Source organism: Ambystoma mexicanum, chromosome 13 (genome assembly GCF_040938575.1).
Source record: "Ambystoma mexicanum isolate Mex_15411 chromosome 13, UKY_AmexF1_1, whole genome shotgun sequence".
Taxonomy (NCBI): Eukaryota; Metazoa; Chordata; class Amphibia; order Caudata; family Ambystomatidae; genus Ambystoma; species Ambystoma mexicanum.
In genome coordinates this window covers 199,206,577-199,233,338 of record NC_090938.1, presented here as the reverse complement: position 1 = coordinate 199,233,338, position 26,762 = coordinate 199,206,577, and the positions used below count along the sequence as shown (strand labels likewise).

Below are 26,762 nucleotides of genomic sequence, written 5' to 3'. Positions count from 1 at the left end.
GCAGCACAGAAATGGCTACCATCAAGGTTATCAATGATGCCCTTAAAATCCTAGATGATGGCCAACCTTGCCTCCTAGTGCACCTTGACCTCTCAGCAGCATTCAACACAGTTGGCCACCAGACACTCACCAACAACCTACATCCCTGCATGGGGATCACTGAGATTGCTCTCAGCTGGTTCAAATCCCACCCTGCGAATCACCAACAGTTCATACAACTGGATTCTTCAGGGTCACCAACTCTTCCCTTCACCTGTGGAGTCCCGCAAGAATATATGCTGCCCTTCATGATCTTCAATTTTTACATGCAACTGCTCATATCTCTTCTTGCTCCACACAACATCCATATTTACCAATACGCAGATGACACACAGATCCTTCACAAGATATCCTCCATCGAAGACATCCATAGGCTCAAGGCCTGCCTCACATTGATCCAGTTCAGGATGTCCAGTGCTTACCTGAATCTCAACCCCTCCAAGACTGTATTCCGACTGCTGACCAACAGCACTCTGACATCCAGACCTGGCTCTCTGCTAATAACCTCGAGGGAGTTGCATCCCAGTTGACCAACTGTGTCAAGTCCCTTGGGATCAACATCGAAAGACACCTCACATTCAAACAGCATATAGCAATGACAACACAATTGGCCTGCTACCAACTTTCTCTCCTGTGGAAAATTATGCCCTTCATCCCAGAAAACTTAAGATCTGCCATCCAAGACTTAGTCCTCTCCCACCTGGATGTGTGCAATGCCCTTTTGGAAGGCCTTACATCACCACTGAAATATGTGCTGCATGCTGCAGAATGTCTCATTAGGGACTCTGCAAATTCGAGCACATCGGTCCGTCCCTCATCAAACCACACTAGCTGCCACTGCAAGCCCATATCTTCAAACCCTGTTGCATCATCTACAAGCTGTCATCCTAAAGTCCCCGCGCTACCTCAGTGAAGAACTCAGCATCTCCAGAGGCCTGCAATCCACTACAAGTAAGGAAATGTGCAGACTTGAATCAGGACAGTGCCGGAAGGAAAGAATCAGAAGACAGGCCTTCTCTGTCTATACTCCAAGACTATGGAACCTCCTTCCTGTCAAAATCACACTTGCCCTTTTACTACCAGGGCCATCTTAAGCACTTTTGGGGCCCTGGGCACGGACATCTTTGTGGCCCCCTTCCACTAAACCAAAGTAATTAAGGGATCAAGAATACTGGCCGCGCCCCCCACGCCTCATCCGTTGCGCTCACAACCTATCACTTGATATGCTGTCTCGTAGCATAATAAGCATGTTTACTCCCTTTAAGTCCGCTTGCCCTCTTCATTCTTGCTCTAATCAGAATGACAAAAAAGTAGCATTTGAAGACGAACATTAGCAGTCTACAAAAGGGTTCTAGTTCTAGTGCATACAGGATACATTTTTATCAATAACATCCAGGAATGTAGATGTTGTATTAATGCAGGATCATATGTAAAAGGTACATGTAACCCATAACAGACAGAACTCACATTAGCTGCCTCACAGAATGCAAAAGTGCTCATGCATGGATAGAGACCATAAATTGGAAGGAAGGAGAACTCTACACATTCCGTAGCATGGATAGTGGAGGCAGGTTAGAAGCTACCAGGAAGGTGTCTTTATCCAGACAGACTGAGATTAGAAGTGGGATATGGATTTCAAATAGTGTTGCCATTAGATATCAAATGCCTGTGGTGTGCAATATAAATCTGCTCACTATTAACCCAGTGAAACCATGAATAAGGCGTTTATGAAGATCATACCATGAGAAGGAAATCACTCGGAAGGGCTGACAATTTTGAAAGGTTTCGGGACTGTCAATATTGAGAGGTTTGAAAATACAAGATTAAATGAGATGCCCAGGATCACACATTGGTTAAGGGGTGAAGGGGTGAAGCTGGGATGTGTGCCAACACTGCAATTTCTGCATTTGAACCCTGTCTTTTCCAGTTCTTACCAGGAACTAAAACAACCTAATTTTTATTTTTAAAAAACGGACTTGGAAAGTACACAAATCTCATTACCAAACATGACCATTTTTAAACAAAATATTATAGAAGGGTGTTATGCAAAATGGGAATTATTCTAGCTTTTTTCTCTCCAGCATCAAGGGAAGTATATAAGAACCAGCATACCAATCGATGTGATTTAACACATTTTATCTGGGTTTGTCTTTTTTTATTTTAAAGCTTTAAATACTTCCAAAACAATGGCTTGTGTTATTTTCATTTATAAACGTGCATAAAAACCTTTGACTTTTAACAAAAAGCAAACCGTTTTTTATGTCAAACAAGCAGACCATAAAATATGCTTGCCTGAGGCCTGCAACATATGGTCTGCTCTTTTCGGTCTACCAACCCTTCCACCCAAAAGGCCTACATAAGAAGAAAGATCAAGTAATGGGCTAAACGATACCAACAGCATGCAAGAAGACAAACCTCACAGAAGACAGCACAGTAATGTAAGATATATGAGATAATTTGACCAGGATCACAGTATAGTCTGCTGGCAAATCCAGCATACAAACATGAACGCTGTCATTCCATAGTCTTGAATTTGGATACTTATTCACCTCTTGGACTAACCGTTTCTGCCACTGTTGGAGGCAATTGCCTAGGATTTACAACACCCCATCTCAACAAATCAATTTCTAGACCTTCACCCTACGGATGATATGTTCGTTTTTATAGCAACCCCTATCTGGTACAGGTACATTGCTGATAATAGCAGATGTTGTTCTGCAAAACCAAGTGCATACCAGGCAGGTTTATAAACTTCAGACATAGGAAAGGCTCAGCCAGTCTTACTGGAATGTGTGTATTCTAATTTTGCATGTGAGCACAGATCTCTGCAATGGGTGCTTCACACACTGAGCTAACGTCTGAGCAGTTGTGGCACTCAATTTATCAATATGCATTTCACCATTGCCTATTGCACATGATCAACATAATTCCCACCGGAAGGAAAGAATGTTACAGAGTTGTGCTGTAAGGAACACACAAACTATGTATACCGCAGTGAACACAGAAATCATTACATGATGAATTGATCAAGGCAGAATGCACTTGCCAAAACAGAAGGGCAATGGGTTTAGAGCCTCAGCAGCACCCCATAAAATATCCTGACACGTGCTCTTTAAGACTGGTGAACAATGGATTCTTACTTCTTCAGCTCAGCTAGCCTTCTGGGGCCCCCTCCAAGGTATAAAAACGTCTCTGATCACTGCTACAGTTCAGGAAAGAGCTCAAAACCTTCCTCTTCAAGGAATGGCTCCTCCTTAACACCTAGATCCACACAGAGTGTACTCCCCACCCTACATGAGTCTCAGTGTTCTGCTCCCCACTGTCTCCTCCCCTGGTTGCTTGTAGATCCATTGCTTCCCTCTGTTTGTTCTTCCCCCTATAATTCTTCCCAAAGCTCGGTCAGCACTCAATAAATACTCTAATTATAATAATAATAATAATAATAATAATAATAATAATGATAATAGCATTTAGGTTCCATAGTCCTCCCTAATTAAATACACCAATACACAGGCCATAGAGAAATACAAGCTTACACATTATCTTGGCACATGTCAATGTGATGCCTTGGCAAAGTCCCTGGCATGGCTCTTGGTGTAAAGGGTGGGGTAGCCATGTGGGACGGATGCTCCCTGGCATACCCCACTATGTCCTATACGTTTGACAGCGGCTTGTCACATTGGGCAGCCACATGCCTCATTCCCCTTCAAAGAGGTTCAAAAGAGGAAAAATGCAGAAAATGACAAGACTCACCTTGACACAAGCAATTGAAAAGACCAGCCCATAAATAATCACGGGACCACCACCTTCAGTGATGCAACCCTGAGTAGCATTTTGAAACATAGATAGCGTTGTGTTTTGTCTGCCAGGAAAGAGCGGTTTGCCAAGTAATGCGCAAAAAGAGAATAGTAAACCAAGAAAGCCAGAACGGGGAAAATACATGACATGTATTCTACGTATTCTATGTAAATAGTATTCTCCAGAATCCTGTAATATGCATGGGCGATGACACACAAAGAAACAAACCTCTATTATACTAAGCTACCGTCACCACAGAACAATTCCTTAAGTGCAGGCCCAAGATAGTGAATGGACATGCTCAAAGCTGAAGCCGCATCTCCGTGATCCTAGGGGCAAGAAAATCCTCAAACAAAAAAATAATTTACCTGATCAGATTCAAAGCCTATTAATGACACTTTTCTCAGCACAGTTAAGAGCAGACTGTCTCCCTGGCAGGCTCGGCCCTCTGTATAGTCTGTGAGCTTTGTGAGAACAGTGTGGATGTGTTGATAAGGAGAAGGGGCATTGGTGAGAGCTGTAGGATAAAACAGAATGATATTGACGTGGAGCAGGAGATTGGGGTTAACATCAAGGAGTAGAGAAGGAGTACATTCAGGAGGAGGTTGAGGATATTATTAAGGAGGAGGAGGGAGACGCATTGAGAATAACATAGGAGTTCAAATCCAGGGCAGGGACAAGGTATGCATTTAGGAAGAGGTTTGAAATGATTTCAAAGGAGAGGAGTTGGGGAACATGCAGGAGGAGAACGAAAGGAGACACTGAAAGAGAGAAGGTTAGAGAAAATCAGGGAAAAAAAGAGACAAACAGATTCATGCCAAGTCTGAGGAGTAAGAGCAGAGGCCTAGTGGGTGTAGAAGCACTTGACAAAGTGTTGCAGAGGTGGGACTCAGAGAGGAAACTGGGAGGTACTGGAAAAGTTCTAAACGTGAGACCATTGTGACTATTCGAGGAGGTAGATGAGGGAAGGGTACTGTGGACTAGGTCCAGGATCCAAAGACAGGAAAGTAAGTTATCCTGGCCCAACCTTTACAGAGATTCAGCTAGCCAGACTCCTGTGGAAGCTTTGGGCCTCCTTCAGATATCAACCATTCATCGATACCCAGAAATAACATGCAAGCACACATTGGCCCTCACTACGAGTGAGCCGGTCCAGAATTAAGGTGCCTGTAACAACGTTGCTGACACCTTTGCGGATTGGTTCACTTCGAGTCTGCTGGTAGGGGCTGTGAACTACCGGCTAACCTCACCTGCCTGTAATTCAGGCCCGTACCTGCAGATAAGTCACAGAAGCACCGGCACCGTTAACAACAGTGCAGGTGCTTCAGTGTTCCCATCCCAAGGAGTCCCATGGGATTCCATGGGAATGGGAATTTACCGTTCTGCCGCCACCCGTAATATTCTGTTATCAACTGGATATCGGGTGGTGGAAGGGGCAACCTAGTAATGAGGGCTATGAGGGCCTAATTACAAGCCTGCCGGTCCAGAATTAAGGGTGCCGGTAGCAACGTACTGGCACCCATTCCAGACCGGCAGACTACAACTGTGCCTGCCGGCGCCTCTGCACCCGAAGGGTCTGACCTGCCTGGTGCATCGCCCCCGGTAGGCACAGTTTTCATGGAAGCACCGGCACTGTTAGCAACGGTGCTGGTGCTTCCGTCTCCCCACTCTCACAGAGTCCTATTGGACTCTATGGGAATGGGCAGTTACGATTCACGCCGCCTGAGATCCCGGGCCGCCGGGACTTGTAATGTTCCATGGCACCGGGATCTCAGGCAGTCGAAACAATGTTACAGAGTTGGTGGCAACCCACCAGTGGCACCGGCGGGTTACCGCCAACCTCGTAATGAGGCCCAGGTTAAAACTTGAAAGTGTGTTGAAGCCAGAGACTTTTGTTATCGGCACAGACTTTGTTGTTTTGACCCCACGGTGGAGATGACCCATTATAAAATTCAAATTTTCCTTACTTGGCACATCCTGGATTGGGACGGCAGGAGTTTGAGGGATCTCAGAAACGTATTCAAAGATACATTACCCTGGGTTTTGGCACAGAGCTCATGCAAAGGAGACACTACTCTGTTGAGTGTCAGTGCTACTTACTTAGGTAATCTTCCCAGTTGTTGGGGGTTGCAAGGTTTACAATTTAATAAGGGCAAAGTTGTAACTTTCCTCAATAAACCTTTATTTTTACCTGTTCATGATGAGCCGGTTTAGATCCTGTGAGGTCCAGGTCACTGACATCATCCAGGTAGACTTCATGAGTTGATGAGCCTAAATTTCAATTTGAGAAAGAAAGGATATTACGTTATATCACTTCCTTTCTTAGTAAAAGCTGTTAGGCTCTCCGTGGGCAAAGAAGTTCCTTGGGCTCTTTATGTTCACACTTCAACAATGGTTTTGCACCCAGTTATAATGACCAGAAGTCCAGAGATAACACAACCATGTTAGAGAGTGAAGCTTCCAGCCCTTGGATGTTCGATTAAGAACAAAAAGCGAAATAACCTCTTGGTCTCCTATATCATGATCGACAAAGTGGAGACGCAACAGGTCAGTGGGAACTTCCATGCTTCAGACAAAAACAAAGCAGAGTCTAAAAGAAAAGCCTTCTGGGTCATCTACAGGGAACCAAAACCATCAAAGGAAACTACCATAAACGCCTGGACCTTTATTTACATGCAAGTAAGACTACATCTCAAAGTTATCTGAATTTCATGCCCTATATGGGGACAACTCTATTACCAGAACCGACCCTGGAATGCCAAGGCGATGTCCAGACATCCGCTGTGGAGGAGGCGGAGTGCCAGACTACTATTGATGTCAAAAACCTCTGACTTGGCAGAGGAACTGGGCCCTACTGAAAACCTTTCCAAGGAAACAACTGCATCTGCGATCGAGAATGGAGAGCATCAAATGGAAACCTCAATGGAGACCATTCTGGACAAGTTGATGACTGGACAGCTGGTGGTACTAGGTTGCCTGAAGGACACAACAACCCCACCATGCCCAATCCCCAGTTCTACCGATTTCTCTTCTATACAGATTCTGACACAGCGATGCTCCTCAAGCTTACCCCAGGAACTATGAATGCATAGCAGATGTGGCCAAGTGGGACAATGTGTATTGAGCTCAGTATATCGCACCTTTTATTATCAGGGACTTGCACTCAGCTTTCCAAATTCTTGATACTAACAAGCAGATCTCCTATGAAAACTGGAGAGGCAGGATTTTAGAACTACTCTGCTGTAATAAAAAAAAAGATCAGTATCAGTTGAAGAAGGAAAGCTTGCTCTCCCACGGAACTTCATAGCAAATGGTATACTGGATTTGTTATATATTGTAGAAATGGCTTGGGGCGATAACTGTGGATTATTATGATGATTATGATTATTATTATTATTATTATTATTATTATTATTATTATTATTATTATTATTAGGGTATTTATTTAGTCAGGGAGCTGTGGTGCACATTTACAATCATAAGGGGAAGAACATGGTGATGGAAGCAGTGAAGCAATGGAGCAGGGAGCTAACAGGAGAGCGGGAGGGCTGTCATGTTAGTAGCAAGCTATCTACAAGCAATCAGGAAAGGAAACAGTGGGGAGCAGATCATCCAGTCTCATGTAGGATAGGGAGTGGAGGGTGTGTGGACGTAGGTGTTAGGGATGAGCCATTGCTTGATGAGGACCGTCTGAAGCTTTTTTCAGAACTGTTGAAGCAAGGGGGAGTCTGATGTTGAAAGGGAGATGGTGCCAGAGCCTTGGGGCATAGATAGAGAAGGCCTGTCATCTGGGTCTTTCCTATCTGCACTGGTGGAGTTCAAGTTTGCACATATCCTTACCTCCCGTAGATTGTTGACCTCCAAAGATGTTGAGTTCTCAGTGAGGTTAGCTTGGTGACTTCAGGGTGACAGACTTGTAGATGATGCAACGAGATTTGAAGATGATACCAGCTTGCACTGGCAGTCAGTGCAGCTGAATAAGGGTGGGAGTGATGTGGTCGATTTTATGGAAACCTTTGTTCATTCATGCTGCAGCATGCAAAACACATATCAGGTTTGACAGGGTAGTTGACGGAAGGCATTCCAAAAGGGCACTGTTACAATCTAGGTGGGAGAAGACCAAGGCTTGTTTAGCAGATCTGAAGTTGTTTTCTGGGATGAAGGGCTTGATTTTGGCAGCAGAGAAAGTGGACACCAAGCTGTTTGTGTCTTCCTTGCTATGTGCGGTTTGAAGAAGAGTTGTCTGTAAATGTTGAACCCAAGGGACACATATGGCCAGCTGGAGTGTCAAGCCCTCGAGTTTCATAGTAGGGAGCCAAGTATGGATTTTAGGGTGTTCAGTTTTGTTGGTTAGCAGTATGAATCTAGTCTTAGAGGGGTTGAGCTTCAGGTAAGCACTGCACATCTATGATTGGATCAATGTGGCACAGGCATTTGCTATGTGGACTTCTTTGATGGAGGACAAATTGAGGTAGAGATACGTGTTATTTGCATATTGGTGGATGTTTATTTTGTGTGGAGCGAGGAGGGTTGTGAGCATTCCATGTAAAGATTGAAGATCACGGGGAGAGGATGGATCCTTGCAGGACCCCACAGGTGATGGATATAGTTTGTGATCTGGAGGAATCCATTTGTATGAACTGCTGGCGAATTGCGTGGCATGATTTGAACCAGTGGAGTATGATATTGCTCCCCCTGAAAGAGGTGATATAATTGTTGGGTGAGTGTCTGGTGGTCTAATGTGTCGAATGCTGTTGAGAGATCAAGGAGAACGAGGAGACAAGGATGACCAATCATCAAGCATTTTAAGGGCATTTTCGATCTCCTTGACACTAGCCGTTTCTGTGCTGTATCTGGGGTTTAAGCCAGATTGTTAGGACTAAAGAAGGATGATGTAAAGCAGCAGTTCATTATGGAACACTTCACGAATCCTACAAATCTATGTTGTTACTTGCACCAACTCCACTAGCCATCACTGAAGACAGCGATTCAAACTGCTTGCCCAATAATGAAGAACAACAACGTAGATCCCATTACTTCCCAGGTGAACAAAGAAACGTTCTAGCTGGACCAGACTTCATCACAGTCGCCTGACTGACTGCTTGGCCCACTGAAACCCAGAGAATGGATGCCTCTGGCACTAGAACATTCCCTGTTAAGTCCATTGCCTGCTGGAAAATGGGATACATCACAATTGCGTCCCACCAGTCCACAAGCAGAACCAATGGGCACAAGCTACTCCATGACACTTGAGCAGGGGTGTGAGGATGGCACTTGGTAGGAACACAAAGAAGTCCAGGAGGACCAAGCGGAAGACAGAAAAAGTCATATTTTGGCCCAGAGAATAAGTAACTGTAAATACTACCTGCTACTGGAACTGGAGGGACAAGTATTGCTGGCCCTTTTAGACTGGGGGAGAACAGTGATGACCTTACTGTTCAAATTTATGTGATCAGACCATTATAAGCCCAATGAATTGGTGCCGTGACCTGTGTTCATGGGAATCGGATGTTCAATCACAATGCATGGCTCATCTTTTGCACAAGCACACAAAAGTTCACAGCAGTCTTAACAGCCATGGTTGGACTCCCAGAAGAAGTCAACCTAGGGAAGGAATTTCCCCAGTTTGATTAATGGTCCAGGCAGAGACAAAAGAGGAGCATGTTATCAGGAAGAAGAAGAGATGCCAGCAGCATCAACCTAAAGGTGAACTGTTGAATGGGAATGTATGTAGGGACCTGGGAGTACTCAAGTGATTTTGAGGGATTATCGTTATCACTTCCAACAACCATTGAAAGTGATAGCAACCTGGACCTAGGGGGAATATAGTCACATACCTGGGGAAGTTTCAAGGATAAAGGATGGATATATGATGAAGTTGCATGCCTGCCTAATTAGCTAGAGGGTGGTGTGCCAAGAGGTTCAATGGTCACCTATATTTTCGATCCATTAAGTATCAATATATGAACCCTCTTAAAAGTAGCTGATAGAGGTCTGAGTGATAGAGATTCTTGATTTGCATCCATTAAGGATGTTGCATAAATACACCTTGCTTTAATTGATTGGGTATCATGCTAAATTTGTATTTTCTTGTATTTTAATTACATGTATTGAGCTACATGCTATTGCCTCTGGGGTCAATGTAGGGAGGATCCCCTTGAGTAACCTACCTTGCACCGAATGTTTGGCAGGACCTAATCACATTTGTCTGGGACCGCCCATCTCCCCTTTAAAGAAGCTCCAAGCACAGTTATTCTAGCCAAACTACAAATACGCCTATGGTAGAATCGATCCCAAAAAACAGCCCATAATGTAATTACACAACCTCCACCACATCAAGTTATACATGTGTGGCTTTCAAAAACTAAGATAGGATAATGCAGGACACCAGATGAGGAGGATTTGACAGGTCCTGTCCGCAAATAGAACAATGGCTCATGAAGGCCAGAACTGGGAAAACACATAGTACATTCTAAAAAAGTATTCTCTACAGTCATGTGAGAGCACCCGCAGTCACTTACCTGGACCTCTATTCTGTTAAACCGTATTCTCTGCAGAAGCATTACCTTATGCAGGTGCTAAATGCACAGTCTGTGGAAGCATTCCGCTTCAGGTATGTGCCAAGTGAAGTCCCAAGATGGTTACATCTGAGCCTAGATAAGCACTGGCTGCCCCCATGCCAGATTCAACCATCTACTTAACAAGTAAACTTTTGGGAGAATGGTGAGAATCTTGTAAGTAGGAGAAGGAGATTTGGTGAGAGTTAGGGGGAAAGAGAAGAAAATTGAGTAGGAGTAGGAATAGGTACGCTGCAGAAAGTTGTCCAGAAGGATGGAGAGGTCGAGTGAAGTGTGAAACAATAAGGAGTTGCTTTGGAGCCTGGAGGGAGAGTTAAAGAATGAGAGGAAGGATCACAGATTATGTTGAAAGTAATATAAAGGGGTAAGGGAAGGAGAACATTTAAGAAAAGTTTAAAGAAAACATGAAGGGGTGGAGTGTGCATTCAGGAGATGGTTGGAGGTAAAATCTAGGAGGAAGCAGACCGGTATATTAGGCAGGAGAGTGGAAAGCTTTATTAGGCGAAAGTTGTACGTTCCCTCAATAAACCTTTATTTTTGCCTATTCTTACATGCGTGTCTTTTGTCGATCATGCTCGGCTTTATGACTTGCCCCTCACTTCCAATGCCTTGGAGAATTAACTGGTAAACCATGTTTTTATACAAAATTTGTAAACTCCTAAACATATTCTGTTTCTAACATAAAATCTCAATATTCCTATAGTAACGATCCATAGGCCTCACATATACCAAAACATGGAACCAGCATGTCAATCAATACTTTTATGTTTACTAAAAACATTATGTCATCATTTGAGAAAGGTTAGTTTACATATGATGAATCACGCATTTAGACAAATACTTTTCATAATGGTAAGCAATTTAATATAAATAACATTTCTTAAACACAGCTTATAGCTTTAATGCTTATTTGTTAAAATCTTGATGCAACTTTTTACATGTTCTTTTTTGTATCTATTTATTCATTTTACAATGTTTTCAATAAAACATCCTCTAGTAATTATTGTGAGGTTGGAGTGGGTGGAATCGCTCTTTCCTAAAGAAGAGAACAATGCTGGTACGTTCAGTTTGAACGCGAGTCGGTGTAAGTTCAGTTTGAACGCGAGTCAGTGAACAACCACACACTGAGGGCCAGGAGAGCGCAAATAATAGCCAGCAAATGGTAATAAAGTTTGGAATGAAATAGACAAAACTTCAACTCAGAAAATGGACACGAGCCACATTAAGCTGCCTGAGTGGATCAACACATTTATAAGAAGAAGGAAGTTACACTCTGGCACTTCAATAAGAAGAGCCCTAGCAGAAGATCCCATCTATTTTTGGCCAGACAAAAGCACACCTTGTGAGAATGTCACTGAAGGGACACAGAAGTCAAGCAGGCACCAGGTCAAAAAGAAAGGCAACACAATAAGAGTGAAGCCACACAAGACTCTAAACAGAGGAGGGATTCCCTGCAGAAAGAAACTTCTTGGCATAGCCGTCATTTTGTAAATGAAGAAGACAAAACTATTGTGGAAATATATTAAGATTGACAGGGCCCTTTGGTGGTGGAATCATGCACTTTAGATACTAATACAAGCACCCACTGTGTATAGTACTTTAATATATTGTTTTATTGATTTTTGTATTTTCATAATTTTGTATTTTTGGATGAGTACAACTGAATAAACGTAATCCTCCTTTTTAGAAAAGAGCCAATCCACCTACTCCAACCTCACTGTAGTTACTAGATAGTTGAGTCTGGAGAGAGGTTGGCGATCTCCGACTGGTTCCCACTCAAGAGAACATGGTATTCCGTAGAAGGTCCATACATTCAGTAGAACATTGTTACAAAGGAACACTTTTTACAACAATGTGAATAACATAAAACCATTAAGACATCCCAGATAGACGCATAGTAAGCAGTCAATCAACCTTTTGTTTCTTGGTTATTGCACATCATTTATATAACTATGTAATAATTGTATGTCATGATTAGCAAGTAAACATACATATTATAAAGATACAGCAGGACCTTGGTAGAGCTACAAAAAAGTCACTAAGAGAACTCTGAGTTACGATGTGAGAGGGTTATGTCCGAGGGCAATTCAATGTACAAAGAAGTTACTCCTGACTTACTTCAATAATTTAGACAACATTTAAAGTTACTCATAGTAACTTCTTCATGAAATAACTAGTCTATTCTATGAGTAAGTAAAGGAGAACTCAAAGTTACTCATAACTTTGGAGTTATTCAACTTCTTCATAAAATAAATAGACCATTCTAGGAGTACGTCAAGGGGACTCAAAGTGACTCACTGGTAACTTCTTTGCGAATCAGCCTTTTTCCCTTTGGTGAGATCCTTCATGATTGGCTGTCAGTGGTTGTTACATTTTGGGCTTTATCACCTATTGCATTATTCAGTTAACAATCCCCAAAATATACAATTAAGTAAACATGTTTTCTATTGTTCATGAGCACCCTTCCAGATTGAACTATTTCACGTCGACCATTCGACAGCTCATGATTCGACAGCTCATGATTCGACAGCTCATTGTTGGTTGACACAAATATTTACACTGTATACCCCCAAAATACACACTCTAGGATTGTGTGATAAGCACAGGTGTTTTTGAACATGTCCAAAAAGGATGACGATTTCAAAGTGCAACCAAAAGAAATGAATGTTCTGCAGGATTATATAGTACACCACCAGTAATAATCAACATTCGCACCCCTGGTGAAGAGTGGAGCAAATTTGATTGCTCGGACGCCGGGTGTATTTGTCAGAATAAGCCTGCTTTTCTGAGCAGTATGAGTGCTGCCCACTTCTCACCCTTTACTCATTTTCCAGCGGTCCCCACATTTCTCAAACCTCCTCTAGCACATACAATCATTCAATGTGGGTGCTGGATGCCAGATTAAGTTAAAACAAATTAAAATAAAATGCATATTTCTTGTTGTAAGGTCGTCTCTGACAGATTGAGTTTCTCTTCCTTGTTGATTACGTCAATCAGCGCTGAAAGGGGATTGCATCTGTCAGACCCTGCGACCCCGGAAAAAAGTATGATTCATTTTCATTTTCTTACTGTAGTCTAGCCTTTTGCACCTTACTTGAATGATTTTGGGTGCTAATGGCAATATTACCTCTTAAGGTGCCCAAACCTGTCAGTGATGGTGTTGTTGGGGCCCTCGTTAAGTGCCCTCGCTTGGCTCATTCCATTAAATCCAGCTGGCGGGCCGATACCAAAAAGGTCGGTCAATAACTCTTGGAGTTCTGTAGTTTTTGGAGTGATTAGGACTACACACGTTCGATCGTAATTAACCTCCCCTCTTGTCACTTTCTCATTTGCGACACAAGAATTTGCGACTCACTTGCGGCTGAGAAAATTTCTCTTTTTTGTGTTCGGTTTTTAAAATGCAGTAATATCACATAGAACCAAATTTTAAGTGCTACGTTTATTTTAAACAAGAAAAAGGGTAGCAGTCAAATTAACCTTATTGAACAAATAGGCTATGTGAGCCGTCACCTGGAGAGTAAACACTGTCGAGTCAGACATCAGTAGCAGAACTATTATAATGTGTAAATTGAGGTACACTCACTTGAAGATTTCTTGCAGTTGAGTAAGCAAATCACCAGGGGCCTCCTTCTGAGTTTGGAGATAATCCTACAGTTCTGCTGCAGACTTACTGCCAAGCTCGATTACTGTTACTGACGTTTGGTTTAGGAGGGTTACCTCTATCTTCAGAGAGGCGGTATGGCAGTGTTAATCCCCGTTTGGGGATATTGCTGAAATTATCGCCGGTGGTATTTCGTGTCTGAGAAATTCCATTGATTTCTGGTGTTAAAGTGGAGGATTCACCTCCAGAGCATTGTTGGGGGTAAAGCCTCCTATTTAACGTCAAGGTCACCATTTGGTGATGTGACCTTACATTTTGCTAATTATGTTTAATGTATATATTCAAGTAATAACTAAAATTGATAAATAGATAAGTCGACTGTGGAACCAAAATACATTTATAATTCATTTAGGCACCCGCCTTTCTTCAATGATATAAGATTGATCTTTTCATGACACCTTGCTTCACAGTGCCCCATTTTACAAAAAGTATAATCAGAGAAGATTCTATTTGGAATGTAGAATGAATACAGCCCTGAGAATAGCCTGGATACATCAAGATGCGCTAGTGCTGGCAATACTGCTCTGCATTTAAATGGCAGAGGCAGAAATACCCCACCAGACCCCCCCCCCCAGATTCCAACAGCTCTTTTCTTAAAACATGCACCAAAGGGAAAATCTTCATATCTGACAATGGGAGCCCAACCTAATTAACATGTATGACTGTAGGTTGGCCCACTCCATTTTTAATTCAGCTGATGTGTGATTTTTGAAGATGGTATTATGATCAATAGTTGTATGCTCTTCAATCCTGTGGATTTCATATCCTCCGCCCCTTCTTTTCGAGAATTCCCACTCATGAGGGTGAGAATATTTTAGTGAGGGTCCCATGAGGATATTTCAAAATGTGTTAGTCTCGCTCCACATAAGACTCTGAATTGCTCCTGGGTACCTAATGAAAATATAAAAAAAACAATTTTGCTTACATACTAAATATAATTCTTTACTTGGGAATTATGGATGTCCATCACCTGAATAATAATATTAAAACACTCCATTAATTAATTAAGCAATAAGCCCAGAGCTGGGGGCATTACTACTTCAGGTAATGCCCCAGGGCCCATAGTAATGCAGGCCCTGGGGCATTACCTGACAAGGAATCACTGCCCTAGGGAGGAGCGTCTGATGGACCGGGGTGCTAATAGATTCTTTTGGGAGGTCATGAAAAGCTGTCAGCCTTTCACAACTGGAGAAAAAAAAATACAAGATGTCCGCAAAGAAATGGGGTGATGGCACTACACATAGTCCCTTCTCCCTTTCAATGGAAGCCATTTGCACAGCTGCAGGGACGCACTGGGAACACTGCTGATCCTGGCACCGGTGAAGGACCAGGCAGCACAAGGTAAGTGGGGTGGGAGTGGGAGGGTGCAAATATGTGCATGGGGGTGGTTAGAAAAGTTAGCAGGGTGCAAGCGAGCACTTACCTGAGCACCCAGCAGGGGAAGATGGGGGCCTACAGCAGAAAGGAGGCTCAGAGCGACAAGATAAGTGTATGGCCCCCACCTGGTACTAATTTCATATAATTGCATGAGCCTCACCCTGCAGCAACTTATTGAAAACATTCAAAATATGTTAAGAAAGTCTAACAAATACACAAAGCTACTTTTCAGTGCTCTCGTACACATAAGACACAGGGCCTCATTACGAGGTGGGCGGAATGGGTTTAACGGCGCCGGTAATGGTGCTGGTGCTGGTAAACTCATTCCGCCCTATTACGAGGTTCCCTTGTGGGACCCGGTAAGGGCGCCTGGTCAGACCAGACGTCCTTTGCGGGTACCGCGAGGGGACCAGGGGACCAGGGAGCTAATAACAGGCCCGTTATTAATTGGTCTGTTATAAGCTCCCTCCCCATTCCCATTGAGCCCCATGGGGGGGGGTGGGTTCCTTCAATGAGGATCCAATTCAATCTGACGATAGACATCGACCTACCAACAAGGAAACTGTGAATAGTGACACCGATCCCAGAGATTCTGCTACTGCAAACACAGTAACCCCACAAATGCCAGCCAGCCCTGGGGCCTCTTGTGGTGTTTTTTTAGGAATAAGAGACAAGTCAAGAGAACAACTAGGAGAGGGAAAGAGTCCAAACAAAAGAAAAAACAAATGACTGAAAATCTGGTGGTAAACATATCCAGTAAAAACTTGACAAGTGGCCAACTAGATATGCTCAACTGTGGGCTATCATTTGTACCTATAAGCAACACCCCAAAGCACCCATGATTGCCTTCAGACGTGGCAAGAATCTCAGAGATAAAACCGTCAGAGCACAAATACCTCCTAAGGACAAACAAATGGTTTTACAAACCAAAAAAATGGGAACTTCCCCTGCCTGCTGCTCACACTGCAACAATGTCACCAAAGGTGACCATATCCTTCATCCATACACGGGCAAAAAGATTAAACTATGACACTATGCCGCCTGTATGTCCACTGGGGTGATCTATGCAGCAATCAAATGCCCGTGTGGCAAACTCTATGTGGGGCAAACTACAAGATCCGCCAAAGAAAGACTTACAGAGCACAAATCGAACAAATCGAACATCAGGTGCAAAAACATTAAATCCCCCCTCTCGAGACACTTTATGGAGAACAACCACACTGTGGCTCAGATTAAATTTCAAGTCCTAGAAGTAGTTAAAAAACCCTATAGGGCTATAGGGGGGTGACTACCATTCAATACTTTCCCGTAGAGAAAAATACTGGATTCATGCATTAAACACACTACTCCCTAGGGGTCTCAATGATGAATTTTCTTTAAAATGTTTAATCTAAAAAGGTTTTCACATCTAATTTCTCCTTCTTTTCAATCAGGACCTGTATGTGTATAGTCTACCTCTGCCCACTTCACATTATAAGTATCTGCACTGTACTACTGTCTAGAAACCTCATTAGGTAATCTAATAATGTATATAACTGTATAGACAGTTATTGCCTCTCTGTCTTTGAATACTTGAATACATGAACAACATCACCATGTGGAAACTGTCTACATAATGTATTTGGATCTGTCATATCAACCACATAATCTCTCTGTTCACCTTGTAAATGCAAAGCCACCCAACCTGAACCTCTATTTTTGGGTCTCTCTCATTAGGTGATCCAATTTTTATTGCATATTGCCAAATTCATATCTCCTCCTGTACCTTTTACCCATTATCTGGATGGGATATATTTTCAAACATGGCCGTCGGGTTGCACAAGTTCTTAATGTGAACTCCACCAGGAGTCCGTCATCTATTTCGATACACCACGCACTATACGGACCTCCCAATGCATGCAAGAGGGTCTCCTTTGCTTCGCAGGAAGCATCTCTCCCCTAGCAACAATCTCTACTAATGAACACACACCCACGACCGAGCTGCGTGGTCCACACGGGATTACTGCACGCCGGGTATAGGTTGCATGCTTTGAAGATCGCACTTCGCTGGACTAACCGTAAGTTCCATTGCTCTTACAGAGTCAACGATCAACTCGTTATTTTGTATACACGCGCTCGCGCACAATCTAACACGCAACACCTTTGGTTTCCCACAGGTCCTGCCACTGTGCTTTAACCAGCATTCGATTTATAATAACACACCGTCCACAGCACCCATTTCACAAGACCCAGACGACCGTAGGCGGACATTCACCTCGCCAGGGTGAGTGCCTGTATTTTATATCTTGTCCTTTCATTGTAGACTAACTGGGCTATCTCTTAGTGACATTGAACTGACAATAGATCACTCACATTATCTATTGCAGCTCATTGGACATCCGCTTCACGCTGAACCACTTCAGTATTCACTGTCCAATTAAACCCTCTGTTCTCACAGAGTCACCTCTAAATGCGCTTACATAAAGGACTTTTTGAGGAATGGTGAGCATCTTTCTGCCTTTTTAAGAACATTCATTTTTTCTGAACCTCCCCTTTTTGAATTGACCATTTGGCCATTGTTGATTCTGGTTGCTTGTTGCTTTGGATATATCTCAATCCAAAATGGTGTTATCTTAATTCGAATATGTTTCTGTTGCTGATAATATGTTTGTTGAGATACTGTGTGTGTCATTTTTCTGGCAGAAATCGACTGCATGACGATAAAGATTTTATAGGTTGTGGAAGCGATTGTGTAGCAACACTATCTTGATTGTTCTTTTTCCTTATTTTCTCTAAATTTTTTACATTTAGTTCCCATACATCAATTCAGGCACGTGAAGAAGAGAATATACTTCTCGAAACGCGTCAGCCGCCCTCAATGAAATGAACTGAAGTTTCTCTGTCTTTTGCGTTTGGAATAAAACACACCTGTTTTCTATATTTAAAGAATGGATTGCATTATTAGTTTCAATTAAATGTGCTTTTTCCCACTAAAATGTATGTAATGTTGATACTTATTACAATTTCCTTGAATTTACATTAAGGCGTCTTATTGACGCATCATTATGGTGTGCAGGGGACGGGAGGGTTCCATTATGGATCCTCTTTCCTCTTTCTTTGTATATCTAGGTAGCCCAGTGCCAGGGCCACTTTTCTTCCCCGCACCCAGAAGCCATGGCTATTTTTCCATAAAGTTGGTTACTTCTTATTCCTAAATCCGTGAGTGTGCACCCTCTATCCCTCTTTGTGCTGGTGCCGGTAAACCCATTCCGCCCTATTACGAGGTTCCCTTGCGGGACCTGGTAAGGGCGCCTGGTCAGACCAGACGTCCTTTGCGGGTACCGCGAGGGGACCAGGGAGCTAATAACGGGCCCGTTATAAATTGGTCCGTTATTAGCTCCCTCCCCATTCCCATTGAGCCCCATCGGGGCTCAAGTGAGAATGGGATGGGTTCCTTCAATGAGGAATTACCGGGTCCTCCAGGTTGTAATGGCCCGGTAATTCCTCATTGAAGGATCCCGGAACCGAGTTTGGAGGCAGCCATGCCCTTGTTAAGGGCGTGGCTGCCTCCAAACTCGTAATGAGGCCCACTGAAGCAAATGTACACAGCAATGCTGCAAGAGTAGCGGCGTAAACAAACCATGTTAATGAGATGTGAAATACATTTTCTATTTCCAATGGTCACTTATAAATTCCTAACTCTTTGTTTGCTAGTGATTCCGGAGACTGAAAAAAATATCTAAAAAGTTCCTCTTTTCTTCCCATTGCTTATTTTCTTTATGTGAGCTGCTTGTTAGGATATTTACTTTTCAACACTGACATGCACTTACAACTGTGGTGCAACCAGCTCTCCATGCGTCTCAAAAAGTTACAGTTCCTCTCTCTGCAAATGGAGTAGCAAGAGATTCTCAAAAAATGTGGGGCCATAGTGAGGCTTACCTCTTAACAATTATTTGGATTTATAAGATTGTGGTACCGACGCTGCCTACCGGTTCTGTGACACACTAAGGGCCTGAATCATGGAATTATTTGTGCAGGAAATAGGGAACTTGCGTGCCAACTGCGTGCAAAATCCTATTTGTTGATTCATGGAATCGAATGCACAGTGCTTTTCCAAGACTTGCGTGGAGTTTTGGGCACGCTCGGCACGTCTCTGCAAGCCATCGAGCGCCTTGCGTGAGTCACAACATAGAGCGTGGGCGTGGCTTGCACACAGGGCTGAGAAGCAGGCGGAACACAGAAAATGGGGAAGAACATGAAAAAAAGTAGTCATTGCGAGGAATGGCACGCAGGCAGTCCCTCGCATGTCCACAAATGTGCCAAATGACACGTATTCACAGAACCACCGCAGAAGCCTCTCAGAATAGAAATGGCCACGCAAATCTCTCGATCTCTACGCCACCCAAAGGTAGGCATAAAGACACTTGCGCATAGGAATCACAGCACAGAGGTGGGTCTGCATGTCGGATTTAGGGGTACGTATACGCAATCGGGGTTCAGATCTGACATAGGGGTGTGCGTATGCAGTGTAGTGGTTTGCAGCAACGTTTTACAGAAGTTTGCATGCAGATTTTCCGAGTTTAACCTGAGCTATGAATTTCCATAGGCATCTTGTCGAAGTGCCAGCAAGAGGTATGGGGGACCCTGCACAGGATTTCCCTGATGCAGGCATGCTTGAGGGGGATCTCACTTACTGTTTGAAGGGTGCGTGTATTTGCGCCCGTGGGAGCATGCAAGGGTAGCTGTTCTGGCCATTTATACTTTGCTTGGGGGTGTTTCAAGGGCGTTCCGGGCGCAACTTATTAATACAGTTACTTTGCGCAGAACATTCCATGAATACGTGGGGTGGACATTTTTTATTCAGCGCGCAGGCTCATGCAGTGTCATTCTTGGCACGCGGCAATTGCAGGATAAATGCACACTTTTCCATGAATCGGGCCGGAGTCTGAAACTTCCCAACTGCAGAGCTGTTTGCGGTAAATCCTGTGCTCGTCACTTAGATCACATTGGCTCTGGTTGGTACCACCAACACTGTATCCATTTCCAAAACCCTTAGGACTACCACTCATGGCATGAATTTGGTTACATGAGATTCTAACATCAATGGGGAATTTTTCTGGCCCCATACGGTGACACACGCTGTAAAAAACACTAAAAATAAACTATAAACAGAGGGGAAGAAGCGATGAGACACACTATAGCAGGGATGTCGCCTAAAATGATATAGCTGTCTACTGTCTTTAATTGGCATATTTTCCATTGGAAATTGATTGGCATATTTACAGCATTTGTATTTCTTTGGTTTAAAGTGATTGCAAAGTTGAGAGGTCCTCCAAGTCACGTGGATAACTGGTTCACGGAATGAAAGCAGCCGACACCTGAAAACAGCATTGCAATCCTATTCCATCAAAGGGATTTGCTCTTTGGACATCATACAGGAAAGCGGAAGGTGCAGTGGTGCGAGAGTAGGTAAAGTTACAATCCACAACAAAAAGAAGACCTTTAGTTCTTTCCCAAGAGTGAATAGACCTGCTGCTCCTCTGGTTTGGGGCTTGGGGAAGAAGAGACATTGTTTATTTGGGTAAAAGGGATGAAGTCTTTGAGCCATTGGGGACAAACGTGCTTGAGGTTCAAGAGGCCATGTTCTTTCAGGAAAGTTGACCGGCTCTTCGGTTTTCTTTTCGAGGCATCTCATCTGTAGGTTTTAGGCCTGCCTAGGGCTGGAGAAGAAATACGTGAATGCACAGTACCGACAATTATAATCTCAACTGTCTAAAGGACGTTTTACAGGATGGAGAAAAGCATTAAAACAAACCATATTATTGAAGTACTAACAAGGAAAGAATAGATAATCATTAAATACACTGTATACAAAGGATTCCTGCAGTTGCTCTGCATAGCAGTGATGTTAGTTATCTTTCTTACACTGACACTATATAGATGTGTTTCAAATTAATATAACATTCCCCAGGAAATATGTCATCATTGCATTCCAAATGTACTATCTATCTATCTATCTACCTATCTATCCATCTATCTATCTGCCTATCTATCTATGATAAAGCTACCTGCGATAAAGCTCTTGTATAAGGCATGATGTGTTGTCAGGATGTTATACCTTGTTCATACTGCCAATAATTTAAGGATTTGCCAATTACAGCTCGATTTCTGTAGATTGTGAGTAGCAGAGCATTTGGAGGAAGACAGTCGTTTTTTTCAAGAATGTATATATTCCGTGAACAACTTTTGTCAAAGGGAAGTTATGGTTAAGTTGCCCTAATAAACCCTAAACAATGAAAGTATGAATACATTGTTAAAGGGATGTTGTGGTTAGGCTGCTCTAAGAAAACCTTTGAAAACAATGGAAAAAGTTGTCAAAGTTCCTATTTCTCTAATAATAAAAATGTGAAATTAGTGAAAAAACATTGTTAAAAGAACATTATGGTTGCAGGGCAAAATCGAAAAAACAAAGAAATTGACTAGTTATGGTAAGCTATCCAACCATACCTCATGCCACGCCTGCTAAGACTAGCAACCAGGACATCAAAGATGACATCACAAATGGCATCATCAAAGACATCAATGATGACATCACATATGACATCACTGCACATAGCCAGCATCCTGGTCCGGTGTCCTCTATACCCTATAATTTGACTAACGCCCATTGTTCATGGGTTGCACCCATGGCAAGTATTCACAATCTAAGGGGCATGGGCTTCGGCCATGTTGCAGGCCCCAAAAAGAAAAACAGGACAGATTTGCAAAAGCATGCTTTTGAATCCCTACCGATGCTCCTTGCACAGTTTTGCTGCACATCCGTCGAGCACTTCGGGCTGTTGGCGTAAGCAGAATTTTATTTCCTGTTCAAGCCTATGCCGATTTTGAAATATTTTTGACCCCCGTACAATTTTGCCCCCTCTTGACAAAATCCCTCCAAACCTTGCAAACACATTTACAGTTGTGTCTGAAAATATTGGTGTGGATTTGTTAAACAACATCAAAGTTATAAGGTGTCCAAACATTTGGGACCCCCCTCCAATTTTTACCTTTGTTGGCAAAACGGCATCAAAGAGATTCCAATTTGGATCTAAAGTTGAACTGCCAAATTTCATGCAGTTTTGTTGAACGGGCCAATGTTATAAGCCGCCCAAAAACTGCTCTTCGCCGACCCTGTAATGCCCACGTGCATCAATAGTTTTAGTTGTGCGGGTCCTTCAGCTGGTGGTGGTGGCTCTTGGGGAGGAGGGATGGCAATAGCTGATGCCATTTTTAAGTTAAATTGCAGTTTTGCTAATATTCTTCCAACTATGTGCTCTGTTCTAGATTGTTAATGGATAATGAGCAGGGATAGGGGTAGGAGCAGTGCAAGGGTACATTTTGAGTTTCCAAGTTTCCAGATGAGCTGAAAAATGCAGTTCCTAACTGCTTGCAAAGCACGGACCCATTCACGAAGTGAGAACGCATTCGTGAACACTTCATCATGCCAAGTTGCGTGGTCACATGACATTTGAAAAATCGGCGATGGTGTCAGACGTTCACGAATGTTGACGAGCACAAAAACAGTGGAAAAAGTTACAAAAGTCTAGAAAAGTTTTAAAATTATGCTATAAAGTTGGAAATGGCTGAGTTTTAAGGTGACACTTTGTAAATTGGACAAAATGTTGCTATATTGGGGTAAGTATGATATTAGTAAATTGTAGGAAATTAGCGTGCACTGGTAAAAAACTGTGAAATTCAGTGGAAAATCTTTGTTAAAGGGGCATTATGGTTAAGGTGCACTAATAAAAACCTATGAAATTCACTGAAAAAAACTTTGTTAAAGGGACGTTATGCTGACAAGTAAACCAGAAAAACTGCTGAAATTTGCCAGTTACGGTAAGCTAAGCAACCATAACTTGCGCCAACATCGTGCATTGCTAAGACTAACACCCAGGACATGAAAGATAACATCGCAAATGCCATTGTTGACTTCACATATTAAATTAATTTGAATAAACAGTCTCTACAAGGGATTGAGTTTATAATGTTGGAAACAAGATGTTAGGGGTGATTGGGAAAACTATAATGAACTACTTAATGTATTGAAGAATGTACTCATGTAAACAAAACATTATCAGCCCGATTCATAGAATCCAGCACAGAAAAGGCACAAGCGCTGCGCGCTGAGAAGGAGCGTGCGCCAGCTGTGGCGCAAAGAAACAATTGCACAGCACACATATTCATGGGTTTTCCAAGGCATCAGTAGCCTTGGCGCAAGAAACATCAAGCTGTGCCAGTAATGCCCCCAACACGCCCCCACGTGCAGCAAAAAATAAGCAAAATGCCTAACACGGCGCAAGACCCAGCGCCATCCCTGGACCAGCTAACAACCCCCCATCCAAATCGTGTGAAAACTCGGTGCACTGAGTTTTCACACTATTTGGCTGGGGTGCCCCCGGGGTACGTGCTGAGTTTCCACGTGATTTGGCTGGTGTGCGTACGGGGTATGCCCTGAGTTTCCACGCGATTTGGCTGGGGTGCGGATGAGGTAATCATGAGTAAACCCCGCACGTACCCCAGATGCACACCAGCCAAATCACGTGGGAAATCAGCGCATACCCCGGACGCACCCTATTCGCTCCAACACAACCCGTAACACCCTTACAAATCCACAGTAAGCAGACCCCTCCTGTTGGGACACCCACACCCCATCCCCCATCACCTGTCCCGCCACCTTGCAGGCAACACCCACTAAATGGGACACCCCCAAACCCCATCACCAGAGGCTTCAGGCATCCCCACAACATGGGACGCCCCAGCACCCAACAACCGAGCCCGCAGGCATCCCCCGTCACATGGGACACCGCAGACCCCATTACCCGAGCCTGCAAGCATCCCCCGCTAGATGGGACACCCCCATCACCCAAACCCGCAGGCAGCCCACAACACCTGTGACACCACAGCCCCCATCACACAAGGCTGCAAGCATCCCCCGCCACATGGGACATCCCCAGCCCCATCACCCGAGCCCGCAGGCAGCCCACAACACCTGTGACACACCAGCCCCCATCACCCGTGACAGCAACCTGCAGGCAGTCCCCGCCTCATGGGCCCCCCTACCCCCATCACCAGATACGGCAACCTGCAGGCAGGCGCCGCCTCATGGGCCCCCCTACCCCCATCACCCATGACGGCAACCTGCGGAAAGGCCCCGCCTCATTGAACCTCCCCACCTGCATCACCAGATACGGCAACCTGCAGGCAGGCGCCGCCTCATGGGACCCATCACCCGTGACGGCAACCTGCAGGCAGGCCCCGCCTCATGGGCCCCCCTACCCCCATCACCCATGACGGCAACCTGCGGAAAGGCCCCGCCTCATTGAACCTCCCCACCTGCATCACCAGATACGGCAACCTGCAGGCAGGCGCCGCCTCATGGGACCCATCACCCATGACGGCAACCTGCAGGCAGGCCTCCCATACTTGACACCACCTGCATGATGGATGCTGACATAGTGACACACGTTCACTCCAACAATGGCGTGTTCAGGAACTTGCTTGCTGTGTAGTGACACCACCCTTAACCTCCTCTTCATCAAATATACAGCAATCACAAAAAAAACACACCTGGCCCACTAGTTTCTGTGTCCCAGCTAATCACAAGTAATTGCTGACTACAACCATATCCCAACATACAAATCACAGAAGTGTATGTCAAAGTGAGACCCAGTATGCTATGTGACAAAGTAATGTCAAGAATCCACATGTACAAATACTCACAGTGTGACAGAATGCAAAGCATCCTAGATATGTGTCACATAAAGAGACATTGCAATGGCGTGTCATGGCTTGAGCCTCAATGAGCACACATCACCTGAACTGATAACCCCCTAAACACACGAGTGACCCTCCCATGTGTTTTGGAGATCACAAGAAATACAATCAAATGACATGTCATCCAGAACGCACATGTACACTAGTGTGCAAAGGGCCAAAGAGTTCCACGAGGGGAAACAGAGTGACGACAGACACAAGAAACTGGTCAGGGCAGGTGACAATGAGACGGTGACCGTGCTTGGGAATTGGTGATTGTTGAAATGTGGTTCTGGAGGTGCCACTTCTGCACATGTGAAGGACATCTTAACAGAAACACCCAAAAGGACAACAAATAAAATGTGGCCAGCCGGTGTCAATTCCAAGCCTAAGTCCAGTCAGGAGTTGCAAACTGTCAGTGGGTGTTTTTTGGCATACATCAAAACAGTCCAAAGATTGTGCCTGCCTGGGAGCCAGTGCAGATGTGCAAGTGGCGTGCGAGGGGCCCTAATGACAAGTTCAAAGGGTAAGCAGCTGACCATAGCAAATTTCCACAGGACCTCAGAAAGGGCAGAGGAGATCCAAAAGCACAAGCACAAAGCAATGAGTCAAGTAATGATTGTGTACATGGCAACCATACCATTCCCTGACCACAAATACAGCAGCATTGGTCTGTCCAGGTGTAAAAGCATACCAATCGAAAAATAGGAATTGCAAAGCTGGATATCCAACTACACGATACGTAATTAAATTAGCATAAAGACATGCTGGTGAAGGACAAAGCATGACATGTGCTTACACTGCATCAACCAAATCCTGTCCCAAAATTCAAAACACATCACACTCGCATCACTCACCCAACCCAACACCCTCACAAACACACTGAGGATAAAAACATATCCATGCTGCACATGTGAAATCAAATTCCACCACACGGTGCACACTCCAACTCCACCTAAACACCCATCCAATGGTCAAGCACACCACAACATGCCCTATGCAAATGAATGTCAAACATGACACATGCTGGCATGTGTGCACCCATGAACAGCATTGGTCATCATCAGGGCCACAGAACAGAGTAATGAAGCGTCAAACTTGCCCAAGAACAGGAGACTAAACACCACCTGGAGTAAAGTTATGAAAATGTATTAAAAACCAGTATAAAACTCATACTCATTTCTTTACAATAAATAAAATGTGCATTAAAATAAAATAAAGAAGTAAGCTTGTCCAAATGAAAGAACAGTGTACGCCCAAAAAATATGCCAAACTCAAAAATGAGGTCCATGTCCCAAAATGAATATCCAAATCAAAATAAAAATACAAAGAAATCCATTGCATCATGGTGCACACAAAATAATACCAAATAATCCAAAATATTTACAATTGTAAGAGGTCCATTGTTCCAAATGCATAACAAAAGAATCAAAAGAAATTCCACGAAATGGCACACCAATAAATGACTCTATACAAAAAGTGGAGCACAGTCCACAAACTCCCAAAAAAACAACAAAAATATATTAAACTTACCC

At 43.7% G+C, this 26,762-nt stretch overlaps 1 protein-coding gene across 1 annotated transcript in view; it reads right to left on the bottom strand.

Moving 5' to 3' along the window:
• Positions 1–20,656: 20,656 nt before the first annotated feature.
• The window catches only part of LAD1 (ladinin 1), a 225,579-nt gene continuing 219,473 nt past the window's right edge, over positions 20,657–26,762 (bottom strand). Inside the window, exon 12 of the mRNA XM_069633635.1 lies at positions 20,657–21,152. Within this exon, the coding sequence (XP_069489736.1) occupies positions 21,147–21,152 (6 nt within the window). The 3' untranslated portion in view covers positions 20,657–21,146. The remainder of the gene's footprint in view (positions 21,153–26,762) is intronic.